Source organism: Mesitornis unicolor, unplaced genomic scaffold (genome assembly GCF_000695765.1).
Source record: "Mesitornis unicolor isolate BGI_N332 unplaced genomic scaffold, ASM69576v1 scaffold339, whole genome shotgun sequence".
NCBI lineage: Eukaryota > Metazoa > Chordata > Aves > Mesitornithiformes > Mesitornithidae > Mesitornis > Mesitornis unicolor.
Genome location: NW_010205049.1, coordinates 1 through 13665, shown reverse-complemented (window position 1 = coordinate 13665; position 13665 = coordinate 1). Strand labels below are relative to the sequence as shown.

The window sequence follows — 13665 nt, the reverse complement described above, 5'->3', positions numbered from 1 at the left end:
TCCCGGTTGCAGCCTGTCAGGGATGAAAGCTGGGTTAGAGCATTAGCTGTAAGTGCGTTACAACACGGCGAGACGTTGCTACCTGTTGTGCGCTGGAAGACGGGTCTTGCATTTGGGCTTCGGAGAGGGAGGTGGATTCCTCACAGTTCTAGGAAATGTACATCAGAAAAAGAAAAGGAAAGAAAAAGTTTTCATTTCAGGTATTGTAACTTAGAGAATGCTATGGTTCCTGTGCTGTGGTTCCAGAAAAGAGACTTTATTTAAGCTATTGTTTGTCTTGACATTCCCTACGGGGTAAAACAGGAAAGACAGTCGATGTGTTAATGACTCTACTCATCTGTTGGAAAAGTCGTCTTCCTTCAGTCTCTACTGGACGTTTTTTAAGCGTACAGCGGCTGTGGTATGAATGAAGTTGTGTCTGAAGTCCTCGGGTTTTAATAGATAACGCTCATTCACGTACTAATGGGCTCTAAAGCCCCTGCGAGGATGTGTGGCGAGTGGCCAGAAGGTCAGTCCGCTGCTTGCGAAAGCTTGAGGAGAAAGAAGGGGCTGATGCTGGTTTTTTAAGGCAAACCACAGTTGTTTATTTTAGGTTTTTCACTCCTCTGAGCACTTCTGCCGGAGACCGAGTCTCTCAGGCAGGACAACAGAAAATAGGATGAGAGTTGCGGTGAAACCACTGGTCCATACAGCCTGGGAAAAAGTTATCCTCCCTAGGGCATGGTTCTGTAAGATGCCTGGTCTACCACAGCCAAACCCTGCTCTGCCTGATTTCTTTTTTAAATTATAGTCCTCTTGCAAACTCCAGAGGTTATGTGTGGTCAATTTAGGCTCTTGTGCAAGAAGAATTCCAATTCTGGGGTAAATTGACTGATAATTGAAATTGGCTGAAATTGGTTGACTTGATAAGCATCCTCCTAACTTCTAGAACCTGTTTTTCTTACCAGAAAAACACAGATGGTCCTGAATGTTTGCTCCCCACAGAGCACTCCTGTTCGGGCACTACCCAAGGGAAGTATCCTGTGTGTAACAGGGTGTAAGAGCTCAGTTACCCCAGAGCATATCAGGAAGAGCCCAACATGTAGAAAAGCGACGTGCAAACCACAGTGGCTTTCAATTGCTACGTTTCTTTTAGTTAATGCATCTATAAGCGAGTCAATTAAAACACAGTGGGCTTATTTCAAATAGATAATCTAATTATCAGCTTGATTAAACCATATCAAACGAACAGTTCTTGCAATTCGGCAGCTTTGTTCTAATCACTGCAAAAGCAGTAGTAGCTTTAATTAAGAGCCTCGGAAGTGGCAGACCAGTGTCGATGGTGTCAATTGAGGGGTGTTCCAGCAAATGCCTGATTACAGGGAGGATCGAAGCACTCCTAGGCTGATGCTAATATGAAGACTGACTCTCTGGTGCCAATAAAGGGAATCTGACTGTTTAATAAATACAATTAAATGCAAGCAGTTGTCCTTTTCTGCTGTTTCCAATGCTCAGATACAGGCTTAATTAAATCTATTCCAGTATCTTGCAATTGTGCGAACTTTTTTAGCGTTTATAGGTTAGGTTAGTGTCACCTACCCGTATCCTTTCTTAGCATTAGACCCACAACTTCTTATGTGAACGTGTGCTCCTTCAGACTGCAAAATTGCTTAATTCTTTAAATACCTGGCACAAGCCTGCTGCAGGTCACTTGCTGAAGCTGAAATACAGGAGTGCAGAGACGTGGTAGCCCTTCTGCTGAAAACGGAACGGGGGAAATTAAAAACTCATGTTTAGTTTGCTGGATAACTTGGGAAGCCAACACATGACTCCTCACCTTTCCACGGAGACCTCTTGAGAGGCCTTGTGCATTTGCAGGAAAAATTCCCGCCTACGGTGGACCGGAGCCAGGGCACTTCTGTGATGTTTGACCTGGCTGGGAAAGTGCTGATGTGCTGAAGCCGTCCGGTCTGCCAGCAGCTTCCTTAGGGTGCTGGGTGTTGGTTTGCTCGGCCGGGCTTTCAGCAAGGCGGTTCCTGTTCCGGGTGCAGATTCTTATCTCTTTCTCTTTTAGTAATTTGTGTTGGTTTTGAACAGGGTCTTGACGTAGCATCTAGATGAAAAGTCAGGAATGGCATACAGATAAGTAATTCCTTTTAACCCATAAATGCGTTTTAAGGGCCTCTTTGTCAGACACGATGATTTGGTGGTTTAATGTCCACGACATTTATAAAGTGCAACTGTAGGGAACAGCAGCAGCGAGTAGCCAGGTTCTAACCTGCATAGAGATTTGCATGTATTTAATTTATTAATGTTGGCAGATCTCTGCTTAATAGGCCAAATTTACTTTTCGCATGAGTAGGTGGACTTTCTGTTTTTCTTTTGTCTAATTGTTTCAGAAAATGACAATGAAACAGCCTACCTGTATCGACATGCAAGCAGTCAAATGCCTGGGATTTATTTCTGCTGTGTGCCCTGGACCTGCATTCACATCAGCTTTAGTAGATTTGATGAGAATTTGTAATGCGTTAGAAACGGCATCAGTGTAAAAGGGAACACGCTTGGATTGGGAGCTGGGAGAAACACTGGCCACGCACTGGTTTTCCCAGCTGCTGTGGCATTTGCCGTCACCGCCTTGCTTTTAATTGCTATCGTGTTCTGTGGCTTAATATTAAACCACGTCTCATTGCATCCTGTCTCTTAATTGGCTTAACTGGCCATCACCCAAAAAGGCTCTACGGTGTATAGAAACAAGCTTCCCCAAATATTTCCTAATTGGCAGTTGGTGCATTGTGAGGAGGTGGCTCCCTCTGAGTGATGCTAATAGATGTGTTTTTCGATTTGTTCTCAGGATTGGACATTGATCCTATGACGCATGCCCGGAAGAAACAACTTTTCCTTCTGAAACATCCAGCTGGTTCTGCTGGCCAAGCTTCATCACCAACAGGCAGCAGGAGGATGGACAGGAGCGAGGCAGAGTGTGGTGAACTGAGAGATGGAGATGCCACTGAGGCTTCGAACTGTCCGAGTGGGTTTGTGGGGAACAAAAATAAGACTTTGCGTGAAGTGCGAAAGACGTACCCACTGCGGAGACGGCTGCTCCCCTCGGTGAACAAAAAGACCTGCAAGGTGCTCCTCACCAGGCTGGAGGATGTGGCAGGATCTCTGTCAAAACAGACCCCGAGCTGTAAAAAAAAGGACCTTCCCAGTTGGATGGAGGGTTTGGGACCTGCTTTGTTCTCTGAACAAGTTCAGCCTGTGGGAGCAGGGAAGAGCGATTCATCTGGGGAAAAGTGCACAATAACTTATCCAGGGACAGAGCAAGACCTTGATGCTGCTCCTTCAGAGCCCAGGAAACGCAGGCTGGCCTCGCTGAACGCAGAGGCAGTGAACAATCTGCTCTTTGAACGGGATGATGGCTTATTATCTGGCAGGCGTTTTCGGAAAGACTCTGTTAAAGCTGGGGGAGACTGTAGCGTTAAGAGCTTGCATTGCAAAGCTGGTGACAACTGGCCTGCGCTGGAAAAAGCAGCTGTGAAAACAGGTAAAGGAAAAAACCGGCATGAGCCCAGTCAGAAATGCAATAGCTGTGACCATTCACTGGATGAGGTCTTTGATGATGGGACAAAGAGGGAGGACGGTGCCATCTCCTATCATCCCACCCCAAAGCGACTGGCCAGCCTGAATGCCGTGGCCTTTCTGAAGCTGACACATGAGAAAGACCAACCCCTAAAGCAAAGGAGTAAATCGGACGGAGAGGGCAAGTCCGAGAACCACTGTTCAAAATCTACACTCAAGTGGGCCAAAGCTGGCAGGAAGAATTGTGTCAAATCCAAGAAGGAGATGGCTAGCTTAAAAATGGAGGGTCAGCACGGCTGGCAAGGACTTGCTCTACGTGCTTTTGGGAAGGGAGAGCAGCGGGACTCCTCTAGGCTCTACGGGACGACAGAACCCGTCCCTTACGAGTCGCTGTCTAGCTCCTATGCTAGCACAGAGGTTTTCTACCACAGACTGCCTTTGCTTATGGGTGGACAAGCTTCCATGAAGCCGGAGTATGGAAGACCCGGAGAGAAATCCCCAACCCCCAAACAGGAATTTCATCAGCCTTCCTTTCCCGTGCAGCAGTTCCCTCCCTTGCCTGTGCCCGGAAATCACACGGATTGTGGATGTCTCTACGAATCCTCAGATCTGACCCCATTGAACGGGTTTTACGTTTATTATGGCCAAAGTGGATACAGTGGCTACTCTCACTGCTCCGTTTACCCCAAGGATGAGCTTTCGCAATCTGCTACCTGCGAGGGGCTCTTGGTATCACCCGGTTCCTTGCCGTCAGGCGTTCATTTCCAGCCACTCCACTGGTGTAACTCTCCGTACTGCTGCGGGGAAGGAACGGCGATTAACAGTTACAGCGTCTGTGGAGTCGTGCACGTGCCGGAGGGCAGGATTAGCAGCGTGCACGCAGGACGGAACAGCTACCCCTACAAAATGCCTTTTGCAGCAGGTAAGGTGCAAAGTACGAGCAAATCTCGTTGGAGGTTCCTAGGAGCAAAGGGCTGACTCGGCACGGTGGCTAACGAAGGTAGCTCGTTGCCAGGAGGCAAGCTCCCTCTGTGCGTGGTGCGTCTCAGCTTGGCAGCAGAACTGCAGATCGGAACGAGTCCACGTTTTGCCTCCCCTTCCCCCGTTTTTAGCCCTGAGGGTTTTTCCCACTGAAAGGTCTTATTGGTGTGGAAAGCGTAGAATCAGTGAAAGGATTTGGGCAGTGAGAAGGTGACTCATGACTTACCATGCTGGAGCTAACAGCTTAGCTTTGATCTGTGTAAAATGAGTGGGTTTTAGTTCCTACACGCTCTGCAAGGCTTCTTGCCATCCTGCTGTGCCGCTCTGAAAGCACATTGGGCTTAGTTACTCCTCCATTCCCAAAAGCTCGCGCTTGGGACCGAAGCATCCTTGCGAAGCAGCGCAGTGTGAAGAAGCAGGCACTGCCTCTCGCTGGTGCAAGTTGCAATGGGGGATGCAGTCCTTTAAGATTTTATAGATCAGATCTGGCAGGGCTGTGCTAACAATTCAATTCGAGCTTACTGTTTGGACTGATGCTTGAATTTCACTGCGGGGACGTAAGTGCTGGGTACACTGTTTAATTTGGGGAGTAGTGGTCCCATCTTCGCTCTTAATGTCTGAAAATGAGGCATTGAAACGAGAACAGGTGATGGTGTAAGAGGTGATGTAGATGCTGGCGTGGCTCTCTTCTCTCCCTTGTTTTTCAGACTTTGTCCTCCAGTGTGCTCGATCGTGGAGCTTTGCTTTTGCTATTGAAACATATCTTGTGAAATCTTTAAAGCCGGATTGTTGTGTGGGGGTTATCAGACACCGGTACTTGGTATAAAAGCCATCAATCTAGACAGTGCTGCCATTTGCAAACGGTCTATAGAGGAGGCTGCTGCTTTAGCTGTTAGCATAACATCAGTGTTTCAGTCAACCGCGTGTCTGAGTCAAAAGGAGACACGACTTAGCCGCTTAAATCAGATTTTCAGGTAGGTGGGTGAAGTTTTGGTTCGGTGCTCGGTTTACGCAAGGCTTTGTCATCGTCCATTGTAGGAAGCTGCTGAAACTCAGGAGCACTTGGTTGAAGGATAATTTCCATTTTCCCTGAATATCCCTGCCGTCGTGATGTTGCTTCCTACGGTGGCAGCTTGACGGTGTTCGCTGGTGGCTTCGGCGCTCCTTAAAGCGGAATAATGCTTGCAAGACAACTGGCTCAGCAATGTGTTCTCGTCTGATAGTTTTCTGTGTAGTGCCCTGAGGTCGTGTCAGTTGACTTTGTTCCCAAAATTTTGCATGCCAGTTCCTCTGACTTAGTGCCTCCAGAAGGACGCAGGCAGTGCAAACACTGTTTTCTGGAGTATTTCCCTGCGAACTCAGGAATTTCTTGTGGTGCTGGCAGGGACAGTACCTGTTCCAGGACCACGTATTTACCAGCGGTGTTTTATCCCGCTGTCAAGATCTTTCTCTGTGTGATTTCCTTCCTGTGAGCAACTTTTATTTTGGAGTCTACGACACTGGAAAAATTTACCCTTTGTTTTGTGGATTGAAGTGTATAAGGAGGACTCCTAGAATATTAATGGGGACTTATGCTTAGGAGATGATTTTCACATCTGTGTATGCCTCTGAAATCTCATCCTTCCCCAGAGTGGGTTATTTTACTGAATTAAGGAGACTGTTGCTCTCAGCTGAAGTACTCCTATCTGAGAGCACTAGCAGGAGAGGATCCAGCTTGATGTGTCACGAGCCTTGTGTTATACCCGTCTCTCTTGGTGTGTTAGAGATGTTCATATGGAAATACCTGTGACTGTTTAGTACAGCTGAAGGGATCAGGCTGTGATCTTGGGCAGTCGTGGCCTGCCACACGCAGGAGAGAGGCGTTGCATTCCCCATCGCAGGGATTCTTTGCAGCATGCAGTTTGAAAGCAGGGCAGCAAGGATGAGATCGCACAGGCTGCGAGATAACGCTTCAGCCCAGCGGCGCTGGAGGGGCTGGAAGTGTCTGCGACCAAGGAAGGAGTCCTGGAGGTGCCAGCAAGGCCGAGTCTGTGCTGCTTTCCTGAAATACAGTAGATACTTTTTATGGGGCTTCATCCTGTTTTAGTCGAAGCTTGAAAACTGCTTTTGTAAGTAAAACACTCAGTGATTCACTGCTCTATGGGTCCTGTGTCTGCCAAGGCCAGGCAGGATACCTGAACTCGCATCCTGACGCGTTGGCTCGCTCGGGGTCAGCAAAGTCCACGGCGATCTGCAGCAGTGCAGTGCAGTTCAGCAGTGGCTTTGTTGCAGCCCTCTTAGGGAGAGTCAAGTCGGAGACAGGAGGCAATAATTTCCTGTTCTTCTGAGGGGATCTCAGCCGTTACTCAGCTGGAGCTTTGTGACTTCAGATGTTTTTTCACTTCTAGATTCCTTTTTTTAGCAGCTCTGCGGCAGTCCCACAGATGTGCTCGGACATGCTCCAGTCAGGAGGCACCTCCTGAAGGTTGCCTGAAGCTGCCTGTTTGCTCACCCCAAAAAGCACGCTTTCAGTTTTAGGGAATAGGAGTGCATCATCTATTGGCCTGGGAGCTTTCTTCCTGCTGGCAGCAGGTAGTTCAGATTCGACTTGCCCTTCGGTCGGACGCGTTGGCCTGGGTTGATGCTTGTTTTGTGACTCCTGAAGTGGTGTGAGGTGTTCTGGGATGCTTTTGAGAGGCAGCGTTGCTAAGTCACTAACCCGTTGTGGTTAACGCGTCGGTTTTAGGGACGTGGTTTTGCTGAAGACAGCGGCGTGCATCATCTTACAGAGATGTTTCATATTTCTGGAGTTAATACGGAGAATCTTCTCAATTTTCCCTGATTAGTAGAATTCGGCTTTTTGAAAGAAGCTGGCTGCTTCTGCTAGTGTGGTTTAATCCTTCCCATCGTTTCGATAAGCCTTTTATTTCTGTTATACATATTGACAGGCTGGAACTGCTTTGGAGACTGGCCAGCCGTATATGTATTACCGGCTGGCATTACTTCGGGGGATTTCAGACGGGTTTGTTGTCGTGCAGTGTCATCGGCAGCAACATATTGGAGCGTCACAGGCTTAGAAATGTCTTTGCTTTTAGAAGCCAGTGACAGCGCAAAATGAAATTACAACGTGAAGAGTCTTTACTGCTGTAATGCAATAAAGGGAATTTTGAGGAAAGCGCTGGTAGTTCGGGACAGCCTCGATTGTGCACTTGTCTTGTATTTCACGTGAGATACATGCTTCTTTTCTTCCCTTCCGTTAGAAGGCTGCAAGTCTCTGGACCAGCTGAACCTCACAATCCCTGTGGCAGGGCACCCCGCCTCACCTGCCCACCCGCTCTCAGGATGTCCTGTACCCAGCGTGCCACCGGCTGCAGAACCCGTTCCTCATCTACAGACGCCCAACTCTGACCCTCAGACCATGGCCCGAGAATGTCCGCAGAGCTCTAAGCCTCCCAGCGGCTCCAAATCTGGTCTCCGAAATACCCCCGGCTGTCTCCACGCCTCTGACAGCAAAGCAGCAGGAGGCCATTCCCATCCAAAGCAGCAGCGCATTAGCAGGCGGAGAGCTACCAATGGCTGGATCCCTGTTGGCGCAGCCTGCGAGAAAGCCGTCTACGTTGTGGTAGGTGTCTCTGGAGTGCTGCTTTTGTGTGTTTATGGCTATAGCTGTTTGTGCATCTGCAGGGGACTAAGATCACGGAGGCTTGGAAGCGTTTTGGGTCTTGCCCCGAGGTGGAGGTGGTCACTAGATGTCATCTAGAACCTCTTGCACAAGCAAATAATGCCTTGCTTTGAGGCCAAGCTGCTGTCGGCTTTGTTTTTCTCGTGCGTCCTGGTATTACCTTGCACAGCGTGACAGGCTGTTTGGGAAGGAAGGAAAACCTGCCCCTCCTGTGCTAGCATCAGCTGAAATGCCACGATGATGAATACTTCTGACTTCAGCATTTGCAAGGGTGGTACCTGTTGCACGTGTGAGTCCATTCTACAGAGATTGTCCTCCAGCTTCTTCTGCCTGGCTTAGGGCAAACCTGTTGGAGAAAACGTCTATAGCCTGGTCAGGATCTCCCAGAGAGCACAGAGGACTGAGCCAGTATCCTGGCTCCCAGATGGGACTCCTAGCACCCGCTGTCCCCCTTCTTGTAACTTATACAGTGACACGGTCAGTCACTCCTTCAAGGATTTCTTGTTTGTGCTTTCCCACTTGTGTTCAGGGGCACAGACTGGCTTCTGCAAGATGGGCGATTTCCTGCCAGAAAATTTAATTAAGTGCAGTTAATTAAAGGGAGAAGGTAATATCCTTCATGTTATTAAAGCAGAAGAGCTGTGGACCCACATGCTGTGTGGGAAGGTGGTAAAAGGCATTGAACTGCAGGCAGTAAATGTAAGCGGCAAGGGGAGCTGTGGTCCAAGCGGACTCGTGTATGCTGCCCTTGGTGCAGGGGTGTAACCTCAAGCTGCTGAGAGCATCATCCAGGATGGGTTGTGTAGCTTCAGCTCTTTGGGCCGTGTACAGGTCCCGTGGGCTGTGCAAGGATGAAGCCCATGAAAGCCAGCGATGGGCCTCTTGCATCTGTCGCTCAGACTTTGGCACTTCGAAAGGAGCAGTGCAGCGTTAATCTCCTTAGGTCCTGGCACATAATGCTTCTGCCTTCGCCTGGGCGATCTGGCAGGAGGTTAAACCCACACTGCTAAGGCGTTCTGAAGTGAGTTTTCAGAGCAAAAATCAAATCAAATCCCCCAGCTCGCAGTCCAAAAAGCTGTCATTTTTTAATTTTCGAGGGTACAAAGGAAATGTTAGCAGTGTCGTCAAGAAAAGCTTTATGCCATGGCCTCCCTGTCACTCCCTGCCCTGTTCATGTGAAAGATTTTTTGTTTGGTTTGTTTTCTTACGATGTTTGTATTGGAGAAACACCAACCATTCAAAACATGCCTATTTTTCTGTGCCTTTTAAGATGAAGGAAGCGCACACCTACAGGTAGGCGGATAAAATGGTGCTTTTTCTGATGGTTGGTTGGTTGGATGCAGAACTGAAGGAGCAAATCTTTTAAAAATTTGAAATAAAAGGCATTAGTTTCAGAAGTACGTACTTTTGTGAGACTTGCTGTCCTGCTGGTCAGCTGCTCCTTCCTGCCAGCGCTACAAAGGTGAAATAGTTGTGTTTTCCTTTATTTGAAAATGGTGGCAACGTAGGACCTGTGAGCACTTGGGGGTTACTCCTCAGTGAACTTTCTTTTTCCTTTCTTTCTTTTTCCCTGCCTGTGGTAAAGGTAATTCGTTTGACCTGATTTTTGCTTTTATAAACCAGTCTGGTGGGAATTGTGATGCTACAAGTGGTATTATGCTGTATGACTTCTCTCAGAGATCTCTTGGAGTAGAAGCACTTAACTGAGTAGACTTAGGGAAGCTTTTAACTCGCAGCAGAACCAAAGGAGTTTTGGATTGGGGTAGCAAGCAATAAACTTTGCCTATGTGCTCAGGTTGCTTTATTTTTTGTGTGTTCTAATGGTGTAGAATGAACCAGAGCCTGCTGTTCGCAAGAGCTACCAGGCCGTGGAGAGAGATGGGGAGATCATCCGGGTACGAGATACTGTCCTCTTGAAATCAGGACCCCGGAAGAAATCTATGCCATACGTCGCGAAGATATCGGCACTGTGGGAAGACCCCAAAACAGGTACTGTGCCTAGACACGGTGTGTTGTCTCTGTGCTTGATGCTGAGCTGGAACCGGGGAAGTGATGGATCTCAGGAGAGCTGCAAGCTTGTTAGGGTACTCCACTGCTGCCAGACTGGGTGATGAAGAGGAAGAGATTTAGCTCCATGGCTTTCGTTCAGATTGTTCCAGGAATTGAAATGCTCTTTAATCACTAGCCTGGGACTGGTAATCAAAGTCTTCCTGGTCGTGAAAGCACATAATATCTGCCAAGTGCCCGTCTTAGCAATGATCTCCTTTGTTATTTCATTGCAAGAGACATCTCGGGAGCTGCTGTTTGCTCAGATGCTCCATCCAGCATCTGGGCTGGGAGCTGGAGTGGAGCCATGGGCTTGTCTGCAGAGGCTCTTGATGGGACCCAAGCAGAGGTGGTGATTTGGCGTGGTGTGGTTGTGGTGTTAAGGTCCCTTGCCTGAGTAGGTGATGCCTGAGCCAAGGAAGCTGTGCCAAATGTTGTAAAGTACAGGTCTTTTTTGAAAAAAACCCAACCTTTTAGCAAGTTATACGTCAACGGAGCGATTAATGTGTGGTGAGGCCCATCTTGGTCATGTCCTCCTGCAAGAGCAATTCTGGCATTAACTTGAGAGTTAATAACTCGCAGGTGAATGCTGCAAGTACTGATCTTTGGCTGAGCATCTTCCCCAGCTCGCTGTCCGAATGGATTCTTTTTTCAGATGGAAACTTTCTTTTTTTGTATCTTTTTTTTTGCTTTGTGCCTATCTGATCTCTGTGTGACAACGTAACACAGGTAGAAGGGGACGAAGGTGTAATGGAATAGCGTGACCAACTTGGTACAGCTCCTTGCTGTAACAAAAGGACACCTAGTTCAGCATGAAATATTTATCACGGCACAGCTGCCTCTATGTGAGTGCTATGGGAGCAAAAGAGATGAAGCAGGATGAGGAAGCTGGATATTAGCAGGAAAACACTACGAGAAGGCTGAGACTTTGACGTATTTTAATAAATCTTCTTGCAGGGGAACTGATGATGAGCCTCCTGTGGTATTACAGACCGGAGCACACTCAGGGAGGCCGCAATCCCAGCATGCACCAGGTGAGCCATCCAACTGCGAAACTGGGGGCGAGGGTGACTCGGTGTGGCTGCATTTCTGCAGGAAGAGGGGATTAGCCTGGGTTATCTCCCTACAGTTCTGGCTGGCCTTAAACTCAGGGCGCTGAGCTTCTGTTTTGAGCAAAACAAAGCTGTCTCTTGGCTGTGAGGCAGCTGTTGCCAGATGCGTTGAGTGGCAGTGTCCTACAGATGGGCTTTACCCAAATTTATCGTCATGTGTAGCCCCTCTGGGCCGTAACAGAAGCCGCTGTGTGCTTCATGTGGCTGCCTGTGAGTTTTAACGTTTGTCCCTTTAATCTCACAATTCTGTGTATTCTGTGAAAAGTTCTTTTGACCGCTACCTTAGGAGTAAGGAAGACTGAGTTTCTCTTGAATCGAGATCAGGCACCTTTCCAGGGAGGATATTTTAATTCACCCAGAAATGCAGAGCTCAGTGCGAAAGCTCGTGCAGCAGTTCTGCAGTACGCTGGAGCACCTATATCATGTGCTGCCTTTTTAACATAAATCCCTTAATCTGCTTCTTAAACCCCAGAAACTTGTTTGTTTTGTGCAGAAACGTGGATGCGTCAGCCTTTCCCTGCATAGATTTATGATGAGAATTAAAGAGTGACTCGAGGATGCTGTGCCAGTATAATAGAGTTCGTGTTTTTTTAAAAGAAAAAAAACGTGTGAATCGTTACAACTTCACGCCTTGCTCTGCTTTGCATGGGCTTGTGCTGGGTGATAGAACAAGCTGTTTTTTAAACTGGGAATGGAGAATTTACTGCTGTTTTCAACCCACCAAAATAATTGATGCCTCTTTTTTGGGGAAAAAAAAAACCACAACCACCAAAAAAAAACCAAAACCAAACAAAAAACCAACAAACTTTTTTAAATAAAAGGGATGAGAGGGGGATAAGAGCAGGTAACAGCCAGGACCTGCCTGGCTTCCAGTGCACAGATGAGTTTCTGTACTAAAATGTGGCATCTTACAGTTTTCTGGTCTGTAAGTGAATCATGACTGCTTCCAGTTGCATTTTAGTGGAGAGAGCTAGTGAGTAGTCTGGCCAGGAGGAATCAAGCCAGTTTTTTGCACGCCTGCTTCATTACACAAGACCTCAAATTTGAGACTGTGCCATTTGGGCTGAGTGGCTGGGATGGGCTTGTCAAAGATGACTCAGATGGTTTTGGCTGAAGGAGTTGACCAAAACCCCAAAATGCAGAAGCAAAGTGTGGCATTTCCAGTTTCTCTGATGAGAAACTATCTTTGTGTCCCCAAACAGTGACCCTCTTGTGAGTCTTTCCTTCCAGCCCCCTTCCTTGGGGCTGTGAGCAGAAATGAAGCCTGCAGGTATTGCTTCCAGACCTGTGCAGAGCATCCTTATTCCCAGTGCTCATCTTTGCTTATCTAACCACACCTGAAACTCTTTCAGATGGCTCTGTCTGGATTGCCCCATATCTAACCAGTCCTGCCTGCCGCAGAGCTGAGTTTCCTAAAGTAGCCTGTGGCAAAAAGGCTGTTGCTACTTCACTAAACCAACCTTTTTAATTGAATTGAGATGAAGAAAGGGCTGGAGAAGGTTTTCCTTTAGCTTCGATATAGAGATGGGTTAGAAAGACTGGTCTTCTGTCACAGGGTAGTGTAGTAAAGACAGCAAAGTGCTATTTGACCTCGATTTCAACTCTTAGTGGTACAAATTAATTTGAAGGGTTTCCAGTACCCTTCCAAAATGCATGAAAAACATCCCTCAGGATGGAGCTCAGAGGAATGTGTAAGTGGGGGCAGCTCCAACCCCGTCCCTGCAGGAGCATTACACCCTGGGTTTTCTGGATGCTGTCTGAAAGCTCCTTCCACATGAAGTCTGTGCATAAAGTGAGATTTTGGATAAGCTGCAGCAAAGGCACCTTTTGTAGGTTTGTTTTTTTCTGAGCCTCTGCAGGACTTCTACTGATGGACTCAACCTTCCTCCCTCTTACCTGTATCACCATTCCTAGGCATCCCAATAGCCCTTTCAAAACCGCTGCTTTTATTTTTTCCAGTGCAGCAGTGCAAAAGCTCATCTCCTGGGACTCTTCTCAGGGGTGACCACAAGCTGTCTGTCACACCTCCGTGGAAAAACGAGGCTGAGTTGTGTAGCTGGCAGTGGCCTTGCTGCTGTTGTAATGTTGGTGTGTGTGTGGGATTTGGACTCTTGGCCTCACAAACTGTGCTGGATGGTGTTAAATGGTGGGAGAACTCTTCATGGTTTGCTCTTGTGTTGCTGGATAATATTCTGGTGTGTGCTGTAAACAGGTCTCAAAACATCTGGAAGGCGTCTGGGTTATGTGAAGTTTTGACTCTAAAGAGTATCTATGAGCACAGAATGACAGAATATGAGGAGTTGGAAG

At 47.7% G+C, this 13665-nt stretch overlaps 1 protein-coding gene across 1 annotated transcript; it reads left to right on the top strand.

Moving 5' to 3' along the window:
* Positions 1-2835: 2835 nt before the first annotated feature.
* Positions 2836-11280, top strand: BAHD1 (bromo adjacent homology domain containing 1; the record flags this gene model as incomplete). Its single annotated transcript, XM_010191240.1, has 4 exons — positions 2836-4480; positions 7779-8140; positions 10030-10189; positions 11204-11280. Coding segments are annotated over exons 1-4 (2232 nt in total), but the record flags the coding sequence as incomplete, so codon positions are not given.
* Positions 11281-13665: the final 2385 nt, after the last annotated feature.